Source organism: Rhinoderma darwinii, chromosome 9 (assembly GCF_050947455.1).
Source record: "Rhinoderma darwinii isolate aRhiDar2 chromosome 9, aRhiDar2.hap1, whole genome shotgun sequence".
Lineage (NCBI taxonomy): Eukaryota > Metazoa > Chordata > Amphibia > Anura > Rhinodermatidae > Rhinoderma > Rhinoderma darwinii.
This window is the reverse complement of record NC_134695.1, coordinates 90,593,122-90,614,919: the sequence shown is the minus strand read 5'-3', so window position 1 is coordinate 90,614,919 and position 21,798 is coordinate 90,593,122. Positions and strand designations below refer to the sequence as shown.

The window sequence follows — 21,798 nt, the reverse complement described above, 5'->3', positions numbered from 1 at the left end:
GTATATGACACAGGCGGCTATGTATGGTAGTGTCCAGCAGAGGGCAGTAAGCACAGGTGAAGAAAATTTCTTTTGACCAATGAAAACCCTGAAACCCATCTTATTGTTCTGGCAGTAGTAACACTAAATAGAACTCGTGTCTGCTCCATAATACTTAAGGGTAGCAGAGGAGGAAACTTTAATATACCGCTAATGCTAGATTGTGGGCATGCTGGGTGGTGGTTTGGCATGAAACTACAAACCCACTGCCAGCTAAGGCCTCATGCACACAGCCATAAATAAATCTACATAATTGCAGACCGTAATACAGTCCACAGTTAGACCCATCCAGTTCTATTGGCTGCGGACACCTTTCCATATCGCTACAGATGTGTCTGCCATAGACCAGTGCCAGGAATTAGAGCATGTCCTATTTTACAGGCCATCGTCCCATACTTTGTACAGGAGACTGGCATGAAAACCATGGGCTACGGCCCCACAATCGCAGGCCATGATTACAGGCACGGCCGTGTGCATGAGGTCTAACCGGTGGCTCTCCAGGGTCCTGGACTAGAACTGCACCACTATCCGGAGTCAGATCCCCCTCATTGCTGCTTTGTGCCAGAAACCATGTCCGCTGTCAATGACTGGTCTAGCATTACAACTCTGCTCCATTGAAGCGAATTGGGTTTAGCTGCAATACACAACCTGTGGGCAGATGTGGCATTCATTTTTTTTTCAGGTAAAAGCGCTACAAATAAGGGACTAGTCCTGCTGTACCATAGTTTTTAAATTGTCAGCTGATTGGGCTCCCTGATTTTCTAGAAATCTATAGAAAATAACCGTCTACTAGAGGAATAAAAAGAAAGGTTCTAATAGTGCATGAGAAACTGACCTGCTAATCTAGATTATCACCGAACCATGCAAGCCCTGGATTATAATTTACTTTATTATTCAAGCAAATGTGGCACTATTAAAAGCCCCCAAAAATGTCAGCAGCGACCCTGTAATCTCTATCAGCTACTTACCTGATGTAACCTGCTGCCATACACCTGCTACTGGTCATTACCCCCTCCAACCACAGCCAATGTGATGTGTTCTGGCTGCCTGCTAGCAATTTTAGTTTTGTTGCTCAATCTTCATGTACCACCTGCTTCTGCTCACCATCCCACCACCTACTCACCTCTAACCCTACATCATCCCCACCATAAATCTACTAGACCGCATTACTTACTGCCAGTGTAAAATAGCCACATCTACCAAGTTAAAAAGTTTTAGTTCTTGAAAGTTCTGCAAACTTCCTAATATGCTTTTTCCTATACCAAAATCTCTGCTCCTAAAATGGTAATATTCCCATTTACAAGTAGAGACCCCAAAAAAAAAAAAAAAAAAAGGAATAGAATCAAAAGTACATTGGAAAGTCACAGAACTTTCCACTATGCAGCGAGTGTTTACATTTGCTCAACCCTGAGAGAAGATGCTGCAGAACCTCCAAGACAACAGATCTGGTTTGTGGTTGTTTTTATTCTGTAAACCGTTATTTGGACACTACAGCGCAAAACAGAACAAAGACCTAAATGTTTGGGAGATGTCTGTTCACGAGCCGGGGCTTCTCCTTTACAGAGCGCCCCCACATGGGAGATTGGAACAGTGCAGTTACATCTATGCAAGTTGTGCTAGACAGGACGAATCCATATATTATCCCCTGGACTATTTCCCATACAAGACACGAGGACATGAAACACAAGGACAGACGACAGTCAGGAAAGTGCCTGTTGCTGGAAGCGGAGAACGAGCTGCAGCTTCATGCGCCGGCTGCAGGTTTAGCATCGGTGCTTCTTGAAGAAATTAATGAGACCGTTCGTAGAGGCGTCGTGGGAGGTGACGGGGGCGTCAGATTCCAGCTCAGGCTCAATCTTCTTAGCCAGTTGTTTCCCCAGTTCAACACTACAGAGAAACCAGAAAGCCACTGGATTAGGGGAGTGCAACACCCGGCAGTTTGAGAACAGTATTTATGGCAATTTGAGCCCAGGCCAAAAGTGGATTCAAAAGGAATGGGGGGGAAATTTCTACTTCTGCTGGGAATACTGCCTTTGGCTCAAAAAATATTCTGACTGAATCCAGCCATCCTGACTGGTCATGATCTTATGCCCTGGCTACAGCTTAGAGAACTGGTTGCTATTAAAGAGCATCTTATGGAGTCTCCTAGTCCAGCATTTGATGACATCGGTGAATGTGCAGTAGTGCCGATTACAATGGTGGACTTACTGTTTATACTGTGCATGCGCCAAATAACATGCGGGAATGCACGCGCCTCCATTACACTACGGGCCAGGTGTGAACTCGAGACAAGAAACATTTAAAATCGGGTGAGCATGAACTATATTCTCATACTGCTAAGTCATCGGTATGACTGGTAGGGGGGTCCAACAACCAGACCCCAAACCAATCAGCACTGAAGTATTCGGAGCTGGAAGGTGATGGCTCAGAGTAATGTATAGCGGCCGTGATGCAGGACAACTACTCCTATTCACTTGAATACAGCACCGCAAGTCATCCGCTATTCCGTGACCAGAGCCATCTGCTTCCAGCATAGACATCCAGTGCCTGGAGGCAGCTGATTGGTGCAGGGTCCATGAGTCAGATCCCCACCAATCATATATGGATGACCTAGCCTGTGGATAGGTGATCAGTGCGGGGACAGCCCCTAAGCTAAAATTACTTGGGACTGTTGCAGCATTAAACTGCAGGTCACTTTCATTACTGCGATGCAGGCGTGACAGGGATCTGGCCATGTGACCTGTGATTAGGCCAAAGTTGCCATATAACCCTAGCCTTAGGGAGTTTGAGATCAAAATCCACTTATGGTACTGGTTGAGACTCAAGTCCCTATAGCTGGCATCTCCAACCTGCAGCGGTCAGAGCATGCTGGGAGTTGTGGCTCTTTGGCTGTCCTCAAACCACAGCTATGGGATTCTCCAGAAAAGGTTAGCGATGGGCAAAACATGGAGAAGTTCCCCCGACTGCCATACAAAAGCCAGACGAAGAACTTACATTTACCGGTCCCAACGTAGGCAGCAAGCCCAGAATACAGAGTTTTTACATCAGTTTCAATGACAATCCATATTTGTGATACTCACCCCCACTGGTCGTAACTGTTGATATCCCACACGACCCCTTGAACGAAGATTTTGTGTTCATACATGGCTAGAAGAGAAGAATGAGGCAAAATGAGATCTGAACCCCATAGATGGAGAACAAATAATAAGTATAAGCACCAAGAAGGCTAATAATCCGGGTCCAGCCCTAACACCCGACTGCACGTGAAACTCCCCAACATTATAGTGAGAACTCACCAATTAAAGCTCCCAATATGAAGGGGCTGAGTTTGCTGAACACCATGGAATTGGTTGGTCGGTTTCCTTCAAATACCTAAATGAAATAGAAAAGTTATAAAGCTGTAGATTTTATTGTCCAGCATTTACCGGTCGCTGGAAGGAACACTGTCCAGCGATCTGTGAAATTAAAGTGTAGCTAAACGTTTGACAAACTTCTGACATGTCAGAAGTTTGTATTGGTGGGGGTCCGAGCACTGAGACCCCCACCCATCGCTAGAACGAAGCAGCTGAAGAGCTCGTGTGAGCGCTCAGCTGCTTCGTGTCTGTTTGGCTTTTTCTGGAAATAAATGTATCGGCGTACAGGCTCAGACTTTCTAGTGAGTCCGTACTCTATACATTTCCGGAAAAGCCGCAGACAAGAAGCGGCTGAGCGCTCACACGAGCTCTTCAGCCGCTTTGTTCTAGCTATTGGTTGGGGTCTCAGTGCTCGGACCCCCACCAATCCAAACTTCTAATATGTCATAGTGACATGTCAGAAGTTTGTCAAATGTTTAGCCACACTTTAAGATAATGGACCTTTGTCATTTCAATTTATTGTAGGTTTTATTTCCACTACAAAAAAAAGCTAAACATAACACGCAGGTTATATGCGGCCAATTACATTTGTCATGAGCTGGACGGCTTTGCACAAGCTTTAAGTGGACATACAAAAATAGTCCTTTAAGGCCATAGCCGCGTGCATAGTCAGTGATTACAGCACAGACGGCCATGGAGTGTTACCTGTGGGCCATCCGCAAGCAGACCGCGCATTTATTTCAATGGAGCCGGATCGCAACTGCAGACCGTAAAATGTCCTGAGCTTTTATGGTCCGCAATTGCAGCCCCCAATTGCAGTAAATCTGCATTTTTGCAGATGAATCGCTGATGCAAGAACACATTGGTGTGCATGAGGCTTTTGGGGTACTTTCAGACAGCATTTTTAGGGGGTGTGTGCATGCAGCCAGGTTTTAGCTGGAAGTCCATAGGAAAATACTGCACGTGCTACAGTTTATTTTTTGGTTGCTTCTTTCGGCTCAGTGGCATTTTTCAAATCACAGCAAGGGAGTGTACCTTTATTTTGGCATTTTTCCTATGGGCTTCTATATGAAAATAAACTGCATGTCAGAAGCGTGACTACAAAAGATGCCACCCAAAAAGTGGTGTGTGTACATATATAATAATCTGCAACATGTAAATAAACCCTTAGGCCTCCATGAACACGGGCATCTACGATTCACACGCATGACAAACGCACGTGAATCGGGTCCGTGTGTGGTGTCCTGCATCAGTGTGTCTGCGAGTGGCAGGAGTTATTCACGCACTCGCAAAGCACATTTTTTCTTATTTTCAACTGAATTGACGCGTACATCACGCACCGCACACGCATGTGCATTGCATGGTTTTCACACCCATTGACTTCAGGCGCGTAGGTGTGTGTGATAACGCACCAATATAGGCCATGCAGTATATTTCACGCAGCCGACTCTCGCTGCGTGAAAAGCCCCATTGAAATCAAAGGGTCCGAGTGCTGTGCGTGGTTTCAACGCACAGATGTGATTCACGCTCGTGTGTAGGGGGCCTTACTGGAAGCTCCAGTCTAATGTGTGCAGCGTAAGCAGACTGCAAATCCTTGCCACTAGTAGTTATATTGTGTTATACCAGTTGTGTTCGACACCCAGCAATATCCGTGCATTTAATAAAATTCCAGAAAACCTGCGTTCATGATCAAGAAACACACAAGTACCTGACTGGCATCTATACATCCGCTTTAAGAAATAACCAGGAACATAAGATGGATTTACCTTGTGTGGAAGCAGTTTCTCCAGGGCCTCTCCAGACAGTCCAGATGCCTGCAGTTCAGCCTTGGCCTCCTCTGTGGACTTCCCCTTCATGAGCGCCTCAGTCTGTGCCAGGAAGTTGGCCATGAGGATCTAGTACAGAATTAAAATAGATTAAAGCTCCTCTGACCAAATAAAACTTCCATTTTCTTGTGGTGTGGAGCAGCTGTAAAAAGAAATTTTAACCAGTCAGCCATTTTGGAAGCTATGGACAACTGTATTCAGTCACCCGGTCATAGAGCAAGTAAACATTTCCTGCTCTCACCACATCATTTGTTATTTCTGAAGTTACACCACTGCTTACTGTGGGAGCGCCTGTGTTAGTCATACGAGTCCATTATTCTAGGAGGGCCTGACCCATCCTACCTTCTCCCACTGTCGCTGGGCGCCGAGTTAGGAGATGGCGGTGTTTTCCGTAGACCGCCAATCACTTCTAGGCAGTTTGAGCCTCATTCACTTCTATGGGTGGTACAGTAACAGTGTAGCTCAGTAGCTTCTGTACTCCCAGCCACCCTATAACTCAGTGGCCGGGGAACAGAGAGTAGTATGGGGGTGGGGGGTCCTGCATTTATCAAACATTCACAGCGTATCTTGTGGAAATACTATAAAATGTCTGAGATTGGAATGGCGCGAAGGGGGTGCAGTTTTAATCCTGCTGTACAGCGATCTCTATATACAAGTGAATACTGTAATTTTATATAGGTCCTATATAGTCAGGAATTTGAATGTTAGAATAGAAGTTAAACCTGGGCCAAGAGATTTAAATTACTCTTCTGGTCAAGTGTTTCAGGGTTTTCCATCTGGACAATCCCTTCTCTATCATCTGATCGCCCACAGGCCTGATAGCCAAGATCCTCAAGTGCAGGAGACGTGGCATTACATCGCGCCCATTTAAATGAACGGGTGAAAAAGTAGTATAGTTGCTCTGAGTCCTCCAGCCCAGGACGTGTTTATTTCAGCAGCTCAGCCTAGTAGAAATACAGCCCTTATTGTACACTTCTGGATTTGCTTTTTTGCAGGGCAAACTGAAGCAAGATTAGAGTGCGGCATCCATCCACTAGGATACAGCGCATTACACACAAGGCATGAAACACTAAGAGGTCAGTGGTTCAAATGAATGATTGACATTCCCCTATATATTACACAGTCCTGTGTTACCTTGTGGTGAAGCCCGTTTCGGATAGGATTTTGGGACTTTGCTGGGATCAGGAAATCACAAGGGATCATGCGAGTGCCTGTAGTGGAAGTACAGGTCAATGTAAAGTACTCTTGTGAACCAAATAGCCAACTGCTTATTTAAGAATTCAGAAAGGTCTTACTCAAACCACGTAGTTTTTTTTTTTTTAGTTTTAGACATGGAGTGCAATGTTTGGTACATTAATATTTATACAAATGTCAATTCCCAGTTCTGCCACTAGATGGCAATAACACATTTTACATTAAAGGAGTTTTCCAGGGACAATTTTTAGACTAATATTCTATGTAATTATTTAATAAGTTCCCAATATACATTCACTATTAAATCCAAACGCATTTCTTCAGATTCACCCTAAGTCTGCCCGGCCGGAATTCTTTTCGACACAGGCTCGTGCATGTCTTAGTAAACGCAGTGAGGTATAGACAGATCAGTTCTTTACTAATTATTCCGCCCCCTTCTAGTTGTCTATTCATCCTCCCCACATGCTCTCCCTTCCCCTTTAGTTTATCCTGCCTGCCAACTTCCACATGTGGTCACAGAAACCTGCAACTGCAACTCAGCTAGCTAATGTAATCCTCATCATATACATATATATGTAATCCCCATCACTCCTATATATATGGAATCCCCATCACCCCTATATATGTAATCTGCATCACCCCTATATATGTAATCCCCATCCCTGTATTTTATAACCCATCATCCCTGACCATCGGGACCGGCAGTTCACGGATACTGAGGAATAACACGAAGGCGAAGAAAATGGTACTGCCATTGAAGCAGCAGCAAAAGAACAGGGCGGGCATTGAGGAGGCTGTCGACCAATAGGATGCAAACCCAGGTATAGATCAGAAGTCCTGAGTTTGAAGCATCCTATTGGTGCACAGCCTCAATGCCCGTTGCGTTCAATTCTTTGCTTACGCCTCAATGCCTGCCCCATTTTCTTTGCGCTCCTGCTATTCCTCAGTGCTAGTGAGCTGCCTGCCCTGAAAAAAAAAAATGTATTGTCCCTGGAAAACCTTTTCCCATAAAACCACAGGAGATTTCTCATTCAGACAATCAAGAATCCGCCATAAGGCCAGGCGCACACAAAGTATTGGAGCCAAAGCCAAAAGCGGATACAAAAAGATACGAAGACGGATTCATCTCGTGTCCACTCCTGCGTTTGGCTGAAACAACGTCACCATTATGACCCTAACCTTCAGCACCAGCTGTTTGTGCACAAGATTAAGCGCAGAATATATTGAAGCATTTCTACAGGAAATGTAAGAGCCGGCTGCATGACCCACCCTGGTGTATGAGCTGGTAGAAGGCATGCTGCCCATTAGTGCCAGGCTCGCCCCACACGACAGGCCCGGTGTTGTAGTTGACGCGGGCTCCAGTCTTCGTGATGTATTTCCCGTTGGATTCCATGTCTCCCTGCAAGGAAGAGAAGTTATAAATGGCGTCTACTAAGACGAGGAGCTCGATGTATGAGACAACGGTTTATATCCTACAGACCTGCTGGAAATAGGCTGCAAATCGGTGCATGTACTGGTCATAGGGCAGCAGGGCTTGGGTCTCACAGCCGTAGAAGTTGATGTACCAGACTCCCAGCATGGCCAGGATGACGGGGATGTTGTTCTCCAGAGGAGTCTTATAGAAATGATTGTCCTGGAACATAAATAAAGCTTCAATATAGCAGCAGAGCGGTCATCACTTAATACATAAAATTAATTTCCATGTTACCAAAAAGATCTTTGCCCCCCAGGGTTCTAAAAAGGATCAGGCAAAACTGATACTGTAATAGCCAGTGCAGGGCCTGAGGGGGCGGAGCATGACACAGGGATTCTCTTTGGAGTCTGACTCAATGTGTCATGCCCCACCCCCTCAGGCCCAGCACTATGTATAACAGTATAATTTTGCCTGCTGAAAACTGAAATCGAAACAAAAAGGACACGGCGCCAAAACTTGCGGAATCAATAAATAATGAGCGAAGATAACGCACATAAATGCTCACCTCCAAGGTTGTAAATTACCGGCATGTAATTTATAGTAGAAAAGCTGCTGCCAATCCCAATGCAAACTCCCACGGGGTTGCCAAGGTAGTAAAATTTACAAGGGGAAAAAAAACGGGATATACGGCGATGCTTAATGTAATTGATTTAATAACGGAGAATGCTACGCGTTTCGACATGATGCCTGATGAAGATGCCGGTCCGGCGTTGAAACGCGTAGCATTCTCAGTTATTAAATCAATTACATTAAGCAGCGCCGTATATCCCGTTTTTTCCCCCTTGTAAATTTTGCAATGTTTAAAGACCCCAGATAATACCTACAGGCAATGCTGCTGCTCCAAATCTGACTTTACTATTTATAAAACAGATGACCCCTCTTTAGTAAGAGCCAAGGTCAAGCCAGACCAGCCACATCCCATAAGAAAGTGTGTGCGACGCACTTTTTTTGAAAAAAAAAGTTGGCGAAATGCAAGTCCAAACAACGGCCTTACCATCCAATGAGCACCGGTGAGAAGCTTCTCAAAGTTGTCATAACCTGAAAAAAAACAAATAGGAAGTGACAATTATACAGCGGACACTTAAAAGGGTGTGGGGGGGATTAATATTGAGAAGATGGGGGAGGGGGGGGTGTCCGTAATGAAACGGACAATGAAAAGATTCTTACCAATATGGAGGGCGATGGAGAGACCAATGGCGGACCAGAGAGAATAACGGCCTCCGACCCACTACAGGAAGAGATCACAGCGCTATAATACTATATACTGCCCCCTACAGCTTACTTTTGTACACGTGACCAGAATTTGAACCAGGCACATTTTGACATTGAACCGGTGAATGACCTTTATGTGTACAGTGGAGCGCCCGCCTTATACACGACAAGAAAGGTCACATGAAAGGTCAGACCCCAAAATAACCAAGCCGGGCACTGATCAGGTTACCTGCCAGCTGTCTGCAGCCTGCGATATGTACAGTGCAGGGAACCGCAGAGGGCCACAGACAGAGGCATCGACATCACTTTATAGCAGCGGTGACAATCAGGCATCCAGACAACGTCATCTCCAAACTACAACTCCCAGCATGGCCTGACAGGTTGGGAGTTATTTTGTAACAGTTGGTATGCCAGAGGTTGGAGAGCACTGCTGTAGAACACCATGCTGAAGGGGTTAACTAACTATAACCACCCCCATCCCGATACAGATACACAGTAAGTGATCCTGTCGTAATATAAAAAAAAAAAAAAAAAAAAATCGCTGGCGTCCGATACTTACATCCCAGAATTCAAACATATTGGCCGTGTCGATTCCAAAATCTTTTACTTTTGGCTGTAAAAATAAAGTAGGTAAGTGCGGGGTTAAAGTAACACAGGGCTTTTAACTTGTGAAACTACAACTCCCAGCATGCTGGGAGTTGGTTTCAAGACAGCTGGGAGTGCGGATGTAAGGGATAAAGTAACGAGGACACTCACTGCATTGGTTGAGAGGGCAACAAAGTGCTTGGCCACGGTAGAGGGCTGAAAGAGCAAAGAGGAAAATTATTATTTCATATGTGAAATATTTGTATAGAATCAGAAACATGAATATCAAGGTCTGACCCAGCAAAGTGCCAGGACCCTTATAAAACCATCCAACCACCATTAAACTATTGGCAATGTCTGACTTACGTCCAGAAGGGGCTCATTATCCCATATAGATTCTCACCGATCGGCCAGATACGTATAAAGCGACAGATCAGCTCTCATGCCGCTGTCACCGCTATTAACAGGGATTTATATCATAAAGGAAACAGTCAGCATGGCTCAAGTTAAGCAATAATTTTGCCCTTACAGCAAGGAGGCATTAACTGGAATTTGGCCACATAGATCAAGATCCACCAAAAAGCAGCACTGGACAAATGTAAGGCTGGGGTCATATGGAGGACATGGCCAAGAACAATGGGTCGGTGATCATTGCAATGTGAAAGGTCATACTGAGTGGACAATTATTGGATATCCCCCCCCCCCCCACCCCTAAAAATGTCCACCTCATGTTAACCATCTATATAAAAGCAGAGCTCAAACCGGAGGTCCTAGTAGTCGGACGTCAGCAGGTCGCTGCATTCATACATCAGGTCGAGGCTTCCTCCAGAGATGCAGGTGAATGCCAAACTTGCCATACCCATCATATAGCCATAGACCAGTACCAGTCCACACATGCCATATGCTTAGAGGGAGGCATCACATTGGACAGCTTCCAAAAAGATGCATGCAATAAAACGTGTATATATAAAAAAAATCTTCTCACATCTTTGGCAGCCTTCAGGAACCACTCCTTGGCCGTTTCAGCATTGGTGATAGTTTCCTGGGTTGTAAAAGTCTAAAAAGAGAAAAAAAAAAAAAAGTATCATGACTGCAGCCCCAAAGGGAATAGTCTTAGGCCTCATGCACACGACCCTGTTCAGTCCATGATATACGGACCGCGTGTCTGCTGCATTTCTGGGACCGAACAGAGTTCAGGGACCCGAGTTCCAGCATTCTAGTTATCTACGATGTTGTGAGTCACTGCCTCCCTGCAGGACTACTGTCCCGTACTGCAAACATGTTTTTTCAGTATGGGACAGTATTCCTGCAGGGAGGTAGGGACACCTCACGTCATACATTACTATGATGATATGGGCCCGGCTCCCTTAACCATGTTCAGTCCAGGAAACGCGGCCCATATATCACAGACCGAACACTTGTGTGATTGAGGCCTTACGCTAATCCCCAAAATGTTTCCAGACATCTTTACTTGCATAAAAGGAATTATTGCAGTCAGTGGGAGTCTGCAATCAGGGGTGCGGCGGTAGCAGTCACACCCAGGCCCTGGTGACCCAAAGACTCCTGCCACATAAGCCATGTATCATACACATCACGAGTTAGGCGGGGACCCTGTCAGTTACAGATTTTGATTATTCGAGTTACGCTTCTGCCTGCAACACCGACAATTCCCAAGATCTTGTGGTAATTCGGTATACGAGTCAGTGGCCAGTGTGAGGAGTGCGGTCTCTGTACAGTACTGGGTAGTAGATGGTCACACCCTATATTATTTGTGTCCTCCCATCGGTAATGGCGATCAGTTCATGTACCCCCGGACTTATTCTGACATTCCCCTTTTCCCCATCCAAACACCGGCAGACAGTGTGACCCGTGCCCTGCATACTAGGAAGGTTATATAGACAGTATATAGCGCTGACCTAGTCAGGCAAAGCAAGATTACAGGAGGCCACAGAGGGGAGTGACAGCGAGGACACCAAAACAGTAAATCTGATTGATACAGGAGACCTGGCAAGTGTTATCAAAAACCAATACAACTTTTGGAAAAGTTCTTGTTCCCTCTTGTTTGAGAGTTTATGCCAAAAACTCCACCCTGCCCTTCACCTAACAAAATTTGCAAAGTCATTACAGATCCGGGGGAAAAAAATAAAATATGCTGCAAAACTAAACAGTATCTGCCAACAGGACTGACTGGCACCCCCTAAAAATTCTGATTGGTGGCCATTGATTTCACATACAAAGTCCAGACCCGGCTGCAGCCGAGACCCCCGGTGAAGTGTTGCTTAGAGCCATTACCTTGGATGCAACGATGAAGAGTGTGGTCTCCGGGTTGAGCTCCGCCAGGGTTTTGGCCATGTGGGTTCCATCAATGTTCGATACAAACCAGACGCGGGGGCCACCTTTGGAGTATGGCTTCAGTGCCTCCGTGACCATCAATGGCCCCTGGGATAAGACAGTCAGGTCATCTAAATGGTCAGTTTATTAAGAACGGAGACATAAATGTAGAGTTCTTACCAGATCGGAGCCACCAATCCCGACATTCACAACATCAGTGATGGCCTTCCCAGTGTAACCCTTCCACTCTCCGCCGCGCACTTTCTAGACAAACGCAAAGAGCACCGGTCACCCAGTTACAGGAGATGAGCAATGGCGGCAGACGGCAAAGATCACACTATACCTGGCAAAACGCCTTCATCTTCTCCAAGACGGCATTGACTTCTGGCATCACATCTTTGCCGTCCACTAGTATAGGAGTGTTTGAACGGTTGCGCAGAGCGACGTGCAGCACCGCGCGGTTCTGGAGACGCAAGGAAAGACAAGCCATTGAGAAATATGGAGGGGGGGGGGGGGGGGGAGTAGGCAATGGTAGAGCTGGTGGATCAGACCATCTAATGTGTACGAGGGTGTCACCGTCTCTCCCGATGGAAGTGGTCTCCAACAGAAGGATCGGGCATGTTGTATTTCTAAGCTCCTGATCCTTTGTTTTCACAGAAGATAACAGGTCTGGCACCGGCTTATCCCCCTCTACCCATTAAGTATACATGAACCCTTGGCATTGACTGAAAAACTAAACACGGCACACCTGGGGAGAGTCCGAGCCTGACCGCCTGGAGCAACGTATGGAGAACACAACCTGAGGTGAACTTACAATTCTCCTGCCAAACAAACCCTTCAGTCCACACCCTGTTAATTCTACAGACCTCAACGCACCACGACCAAGTACAATGAGGGGAGAGAATACAGAGTCATGCAAGTCGTAGCATTACAGAGTAAATATAAAAATAATCCACAACGGAATAGAACAGTTTGTATATTCGCAATCAGAAATGTATTGGGGAGTATATGGCAGTGAATGGGTTACAGACGGTACCTCGGTGAAGTTTATCTTTTCGGCAGAGAACATGCGCTTTCTGGCGGCCTCAACACCTCTAGACTGGGCCTGAAAGATGTAAAAATAGAGCGTTAGTCTGAGCCAGATGCCGGGGTCAAGTAGAAGCAGATTAACTCCACGCTGAAGAGAAACAAAAGGTCAAGTATGTGACGGCGCACAAGAGAATGCCAAATACAATGAAAACGTAGTACATGAGGGGCACGGGCCGGTGATTGTACCAGTCTAGAAATGGCTGCGCGCTAATTTTTCCAGGCATTTACACCCCGAAATACACCTGAGAACTGTGTGTGAACCCTAAAGACAATGTCTCCAAACTGGCTCATCAGTAGCGGTGAAACTACAACTCCCAGCATGTCCTGAGCACGCTGAGAATTGCCGTTTCACAACAGCTGGAGAGCCACAGGTAGGAGACCACCGTCCTAGAGGGACAAGATGCCAGATTATAGTGGACCATCTGTAACACTGGAGGGTCATCTTAACATCTTAGCTTTAAGTTTTTTGCTTCAGTGCAATAGGAATTTGTGGCTCTTTTGCAACGTTCCTCCTTTCCTCTTGCACCATTCATTAAAGTTAAGAAACTCGTTCTGCTTCTAGCCGCAGCGATTGAGTTACAACAGATAAGATGAGAGCTCGGCCATGAGGTACGTAAAGTCAGTAGACGCTCCAATATGGTCAGGGTATAGAGTTATCATAATCAAAGGGTCCTTTACATCACCTAAATAGCTGGGGCCCCAACTGCAGGTACCCCCACTGATGCTGAAAATTGACAAAAGTGCGATTTTATCCACCCCCCCCCCCCCCCGACCAACCCCACAACAGCTCCATTCACACTCTAGCGATATGCTGTCACTTTCAGTGCTGGATTAACTTTTTAAAGTCAGATCAAATTTTAACAGCAGCACAGAGCACTTCAGCTCACAACACAAGGACCACCCCAGGCAGGCAGAAGTCATGGAGTGGTGTTTTCTGGTTATCTATATATTGGTTAACGTCAGGAGGAGAGCTGGGGGGTCGGATACATTACCAGTTCTATGAGCAGCTTGAATAAGTCTTCAGTGATCAAGTTCTTGGAGTAATCCACCAAGACGTCTCCTTCTCCGGTGGCGAGGATTTTGCTGTGAAGGAGAAAGAAACATTAAGTGTATGACACGGCGTTCTATAGATCACCGGCGACAAGATTTATTTACAGGTATGACATCACTTCTCTGTGGATGATGTCACATCACAGGCCCATGGATGGGCTACAAGCAAACTGAGGGCGGCAGGTGCACATAACTCAGTATCTGCCAGGCTTAGAGCACAACATGCAGGGGGTTAATGGGATTTGCTGGACATTAAACTTTAATCGATGACTGCAACATGCCAGACAGGGCAGGTCCTCAATGTAACGGGCATTAGGTGGCAACCTGTACATGTATTGATGGCCTGTACCGCATGACTGCCCGGCACGATGAGATCCTTACATGTGGCTCCAGGTTTACAGATGGCAGTCGTTCATCTTTGAGCACCGGCATAAAAGATTCACATGTGAATCGCTGGTGCATGAACCTGCACGTCCATGTATCTCGCCAGGGTGCAGCCTGAGCCTTCTCCACAGAAGAGCTGGTGTGACTTAGGCTATGTTCACACTGAGATTTTTGATTCGGAAACCGCGCCAAAAAACTCAAACTGCCTGAAAATGCCTCCCATTGATTTCAATGGGAGGCGGAGGAGTCTTTTTCCCACGAGCGGTAAAACCGCCTGGCAGGAAAGAGCAGCGACATGCCCTATCTTCGGGCGTTTACGCCTCTGACCTGCCATTTACTTCAAGGGGAGGCAGAGAAAGCGTATTTCGCAGTGTTTTATACCCATGGCGCTCAATGGCCGCAGGCGAAAAACGCTGCAAAAAAGCGGTGTGCAGGGAGAGGAAAATCTGCCTCAAGCTTCCAAAAAGAATTTTGAGGCAGAAATTCTACCTGCAAAAAAAACGGTGTGATCATAGCCTTATTAGACTTCTGGATGCTGGAATGGTCCTATAATCTGCATAAGGTCCCGATGTACAAGCTGCATGGACCAGGGACATTTAGACAAGTAAACCAAGTAGGATAGTCGATGGGTGGCCATAATTTTCAAGGAGTGCCCTTCAGTCTTCCAGTGCCAACATCCATCCTGGACATATCCCTCAGGTTTGTCCTGGTTAGCTGCATTCAGGGAAGTGTATTTTAGGCTATATATCTACTGATTTAATGAGATCTGAAATCCCATCATTGGAGCTCAATTCGGATGTTTGGGGGTCTGATGACAAGCTTGTTAACAGTTTCCAATAACAAAGCAGAATAGTGAGTGCAGCTCTGGAGTATAATACAGGATGTAACGTAGGATCAGTAATGTCATGTATGTACAGTGATTCCACTAGCTGAATGGCGAGTGCCGCTCTGGAGTATAATACAGGATATAACTCAGGATCAGTATTCTTTAGGAACCTCTGGGGACCCCTTTCACATTAGGTAGTAGTGGTGCAGGAAAGTACTGACACAATAACGACAACACAACTAATAGGAATGTGACAGCGTCACTTGCCGCTCACCAACTTCTATTTAGTTGGTGCAGTAGCTCACAGGTGGAGGTACTCTGACACGTAGATGCTGCTGCACGCTGGATGTACGGTGTCCGGAGCGCATCATTCACGGGTCCAACTAATTATTCGCATCCTTGTGCGATACTCTAGGCCATGGAAAACGTACCGCCCAGCGGACAGAAGAGTCCATGTCAGGTCAGGAGATACTTTCTATACAGACAACAGATACAGCCAAAAATCTTCAATATGATAAACAGGAACCTGTGGTCACTGCACCTCATCTGTCAACATGCCCGGCTTGCCCCATCCCCAGACCAGAACTAGAAGTAGGAGGCTTCCTCCATAAGATATTGCAAAGTTACAGCAAGGCCTCAACCCATCTGCACAAACTAACAGGGAAAGGAGTTCTCCCCACAGCTTCACCCGCTGCCACGAGATCCCGTCCGCAGCGTCGAGGGCAACGAAGCCGCAATGGTGAAAGTTATGCTAAATATAACCAAAAAGAAAAATATAATTTGTATACCGTCAGTAAAATGCAAAGAATCGGTCATGAAATAAGGTCATCTAGGAGGTGGTCCGTAGAAACACGGACTGGAGGAGAGCGGCAGATGGACAGGTGGAACCCTCCAAGGATATCTTATGTGACCTTAGGTCTTACCGGATATCTTCTCATTCAGTTTTTTTTCCTAGGATAAGCCCTGCAATGAACTCTAAGATAGCAGGGACTATGCATTTTCCACGAAGCCTCGGTGACTGAAAGTGGCTCAGCGAAATGAACGGCTTATCGGCCACCTATGAGAGAGGAACTGGCTGACACAGGAAGAAAATAGCACTCCGGGACAAGGGATCATTTTTTTGAGCATAGATCTACTTTATTAAAAGAGGAGCGGTCAACTGAGGTGAGTCTTAGTAAATAATTGTATGAATCAACAAATACATCTTTTCATTGTGTTGCTCCTCTGTTATGCCTCCTAAAAATGTATGAATAAATTGACAACTGGATGGGGGAGGAGGTGTCCCTACACAAACTGACTATCCAACCAGGAACGAGAGAGAGACTGTAGGGCCACCTCTGACAAGGGGAAAAGTAACACCCAGGTGTCAATTTAATCACATTTCTAGGAGGAGTAAGAGGGGAACAGTACAACAGTTGTAAGAAAATATATGGTGCAGCACCGTTATGTCATTGAGAATAAGATTTACCAAAATACACAAGTCAGGAGGGGTGTCAGGTCTTCTTTAAAGCAGGTGTTCTTATTCATCAGACACTAAAACCTGTAACAGTAATATAGCTTACAAATGTTACAATCACAACTCGGGCCCTATTTTATCAGGGGCCACACACCGCATTATAGGTTAGCAGTGCTGTGACCAATCATTTAAGACTGAGCCAACTACAAAGAAGCGTATCAAGAATCCTACACAGCGTGATGTCATAAGGAGCACATGACATCAGGTGGCAGCATATATAGAGGCGTGTCTATAGCTTTAAGTTACACCACGTCTTACAAAAAGACCGTTTTCTATATAGAAGTGTTACGTAAATGAGCAGCTCAACCTCCGCACATGGGGAAAGAAACGGTGACACAAGAGCGGAAAGACAAACTCCTTCCCAGAATTAGTCAAGATGACTTGCAAGAACCTTTCATCAGCTCTGACACCTTGTAACAATATTTCAAAGCATCTGTTTCCAGTTCATCATATAGCATCAGTGCCTGTCCCCAGGAGCTCACAATCTAATCGCTCTAGAATATACACTGGGGCCAATGAGCTCAGAAGTCTGAATTTTCCATCAAAATCTAACGAATAGGGCACAGGAGACTAAGATGTAGACACCTCCTGCACCCTTAGAGCTTGCACTCTATAGAGCAGTGGCAAAACTACAACTCCCAGCAGGTCCTGGGCATGACAGATCCTCAAGCCTGAGCTCACAGCAGCCGAGATGTGTCTCCATACACGTACAAGGATGAATGAAGGGCACGCACAGGGTCAGGTCAAGGATGCCAATTCACCGCAGCGCAAGTGACTCATTCCTGAAGGGTCCTACCCCCTCCAGGGACCCCCGCTGCCAACCCTCTTCAATATCCAAGTCATACAGCAGCATACTTATTAACCCTTTCATTAGCAGTGGACGCTTGCCAGCACAGAAGAAGTTAAAATAACTAACATTGTATTCGACCACATTGTTACAGAGTCCTAAACTTAAGAGGACCACAGTGCTATGAATGGCATGTGAGGGTTAAAGGGCCCCTGGTATGGTTGGCACATCAGGGGGCCCAAAGCTTCAAGTATGGCCTGCTGCAAGAACAAGTCAAAGGAACTGGAGTAGATGCAATTACAATGTAACCAGAGGGCGGATGGGTGTTCATTGCTGCAGGCCATCTTCGTTACAATGTATCAGTTAACCCCTTCTGAATGGCGTATTAACCCTCCACCACATCAGGCAAGGGGGTTAATTTAAAGCTACAGTGCATCAAATTTGAACATTACCATACACCTTAACCCTTTTAGCTAGGGATAGACAGTCTTGTGCAACAGCAATCGTAAGGCAATACACCCATATGATTTTTATTGTTCTTCATTGGAGAACTTTACATAGAATCAATGGGGAAAATAACGCATGTCACCCTCTAGTAAAGAAAGGGTTAATAACCTCCAATGGCGCATAACCCTATGGTAGGAGTAACATCCCTGGCTGTCAGATGACGTCACAGACAGCGATGACCGGAGACGCCGCATTACCTGAACTTGTTGAATCTCTCCTTGTCACCATCAAAGAGCTTCCGGAGGTTGAGGCTGGCATGGTTGGCTTCGTAGAACTTGGCGATCTTCTGGTAGACGGGGTCACTGGTGAGAGACATGGCTGAGCGGTGCCCTGAGCTGGAGGAGAACGTCGGAGCCGGAGATGAGGGGTGACAAAAAGGGCCGGGGCCGACTACGCCTCTTATAGGGAATCACCGGCCTATGAAGAGGGAGGGGACACGCCCACCTGATGCGCCACACGTGTTCCTCGAACAGCCAATAAGACTTCTCCTAGAGCCAAGCCCACTCCTCGCTCTGTCGCCTGTCACTGCGTCACGTGATCACTTCTTCAGTAAAATGGAGATAGCGGCCATGTTTGGGTAGACCAAAGTCCACTGATGCTCATCATTGTCTACGCCAACATGGTTTCTTAAAGAGAGTAAATGCAGGTGATGAGGCATGGAGAAGGAGGGGAATATCAGCCATTTTATGGACTATGCTCTGTTAGAGATTATCCAAGCGCTGTAAATTAGTCTTTCTATGGGCAGCATTGGTAAAAGTGTCTTTTGCAGTAGCTTCTTATTGATTGGTGCTTTAATTATGATATTAATTTATTTACGACATATTGTACTACATGGTCATAAATAACATAAACCACGCCCCCAAGTTGTCATAACCACGCCCTCCATGTAGCGCTTAGCCAAATTCTCATTCATTCTCTGGTGTGTGACAGTCCCTGGAGACTCCTGCTGACCCTGAGAAGAAATGTCTGCTCTTTGTTGATTCCATGAGATACAGTCAAAACAATAGTAATCCATTAGGCGTGCAGGGTGCCCCCCTGTTATAGACTGTGGCATATCCAGGGCAGAAGTAGTAAGGAACCACTTTCCTTTTTCCCATACGTGCCAACTTTTAAGGAGGGAAATCATATCAAGGAGATTCTAAAAAATGGTGTATGAAGTGGCGAGCACAGCGCAAAATTGTTTCCCTAATGCCCCTCCCATTTAAATAGGCCATGCCCCCAACCTACATTTTAATCACATATAGTACATTTGACCAGGGGCGTAGCTAGAGGCTGATGGGCCCCGATGCAAAAATTCTTACTGGCCCCCCCCCCCCCCCCGCGCAAACTTCTCATGGCCGACGGTCCGTTTTCAGCTGCATCGCTGGGTCTCCTAAGTGACCCAACAATGCAGCACTAGCAGCCGGGGCGTCACTAAGGCTGGGTTCACACACACTATTTACGGACGTAATTCGGGCGTTTTAGCATTGAATTACGTCTGAAAATGCGGCTCAAAAGCGTCGGAAAACATCTGCCCATTCATTTGAATGGGTCTTACGATGTTCTGTGCCAACGGTCATTTTTTTTTACGCGCCGCTGTCAAAAGGCGGCGCGTAAAAAAGTGCCTGTCACTTCTTCAGACGTAAATGGATCCGTTTTCCATGGACTCCATGGAAAACCAGCTTCAATTACTTCCGTAATGGACAGCAAAAGACGCCTGCACATGCCATTACGGCTGAAATTACGGTGCTGTTTTCTCCTGAAAACAGCACAGTAATTTCAGCCGTAACGGACGCTGCCGTGTGAACATACCCTCAGGGCTTAACATGTCAGGGGAAATAGCCCCAATACATATGTGTCCGCCCAAAAAAAAGTGTGTATAGGAGACAGCATAGCATATCTATAGCACTACGACCCTATAAACTATGGATAGGATTAGATACAGTGGCTGAGCAGACAGTATCACACATGATAGGATTAGATACAGTGGCTCAGAAGGCAGTATCCCACATGATAGGATTAGATACACAGCTCAGCAGACAGTACCACACATGATAGGATTAGATACAGTGGTCCAGCAGACAGTATCACACATGATAGGATTAGATACAGTGGCTCAGCAGACAGTACCACACATGATAGGATTAGATACAGTGGCTCAGCAGACAGTACCACACATGATAGGATTAGATACAGTGGCTCAGCAGACAGTATCACACATGATAGGATTAGATACAGTGGCTCAGCAGACAGTACCACACATGATAGGATTAGATACAGTGGCTCAGCAGACAGTACCACACATGATAGGATTAGATACAGTGGCTCAGCAGACAGTATCACACATGATAGGATTAGATACAGTGGCTCAGCAGACAGTACCACACATGATAGGATTAGATACAGTGGCTCAGCAGACAGTATCACACATGATAGAATTAGATACAGTGGCTCAGCAGACAGTATCACACATGATCGGATTAGATATAGGGCCCAGCAGACAGTATCATACATGATTGGATTAGATACACAGCTCAGCAGACTGTATCACACATGATAGGATTAGATACAGGGCCCAGCTCGCTGACATTGCGGCTCCAGCGCTGGACCCAGGATAGGTAAGAATAATAATTTTGCTTCTTTATGTGTTACTGATTATTTTTGTGTGTTTGTTTTTTTTACAGGTTCGGTTGTTGGACTTCGGATACGAGGACTTCAATGACGGCGTTTTTTTTATTCTCAATAAAATGGTTAATGAGGGTTGTGTTTTTTTATTTCAATAAAATATTTTTTCTATGTGCTTGTATCTTTTTAAACTTTATTATCACCGCCTTAGTAATGGCCGCTGGCTGATTGACAATCTCCATTACTAAGGCGAGGCTTAATGTTAGCCGGTGCAGAGGCTACACTAACCCCCATTATTACCCCGGTACCCACCGCCACCAGGAGTACTGGGAAGAGCCGGGTACAAACCAGTACCCGACCATCTGTAGTGACGGGCAGGCACCGGGGTGGCCGCAGGCTGGTAGTATTAGGCTGGGGAAGGCCAAAAACAGTGGCCCTTCCCACCCTTGTAATGCTGCCTGCTGCTGCTGTGTTGTATCTGGCTGGTTATGAAAATTGGGGGGGACCCGACATCGTTCTTTCCAATAATTTTTTATTTTTTTTTAAATGACGTGGGGGTCCCCCCCATTTTCATAACCAGCCAGATACAATAAAGCAGCAGCAGGCAGCATTACCAGGATTGGAAGGGCCACTGTTTTTGGCCTTTCCCCTCCTGTTAATACCAGCCTGCGGCCACCCCAGTGGCCGACCATCAATACAGATGGTCAGGTACTGGATCGTACCCGGCTCTTCCCAGCACCCCTGGTGGCGGTGGGTACCGGGGTAATAAAGAGGGTTAGTGTTCGCCTCTGCATCCGCTAACACTAAGCCCCGCCTTAGCAATGGATGCTGTCAATCAGCCGGCGGCCATTACTAAGGCGGTAGTAATATAGTTTAAAAAAAAACACAGACATAGAAAAAATATTTTATTGAAATAAAAAAAAACCCACACAGCCCTCATTAACCATTTTATTAATTTAAAAAAAGCTGTCATCGAAGTAGTCCTGGAATCCACCGTAGTCCAACGACCGAACCTGCAAGA

The 21,798-nt window shown here is 46.0% G+C and overlaps 1 protein-coding gene across 1 annotated transcript; it reads right to left on the bottom strand.

Annotated features, from left to right (window-relative positions):
* Positions 1 to 1,485: 1,485 nt before the first annotated feature.
* GPI (glucose-6-phosphate isomerase) lies at positions 1,486 to 18,624 on the bottom strand. Its single transcript, XM_075838472.1, has 18 exons — positions 18,371 to 18,624; positions 14,096 to 14,186; positions 13,051 to 13,119; positions 12,358 to 12,477; positions 12,195 to 12,278; positions 11,976 to 12,122; positions 10,669 to 10,740; positions 9,855 to 9,899; positions 9,658 to 9,711; positions 9,054 to 9,114; positions 8,881 to 8,924; positions 7,893 to 8,045; positions 7,682 to 7,811; positions 6,353 to 6,429; positions 5,159 to 5,287; positions 3,336 to 3,411; positions 3,120 to 3,186; positions 1,486 to 1,926 (listed from the first exon to the last, which is right to left on the bottom strand). The coding sequence occupies exons 1-18, from the start codon at positions 18,487 to 18,489 to the stop codon at positions 1,803 to 1,805; spliced, it is 1,662 nt and encodes a 553-aa protein (XP_075694587.1). The 5' UTR covers positions 18,490 to 18,624; the 3' UTR covers positions 1,486 to 1,802.
* Between the last annotated feature and the right edge of the window lie 3,174 nt (positions 18,625 to 21,798).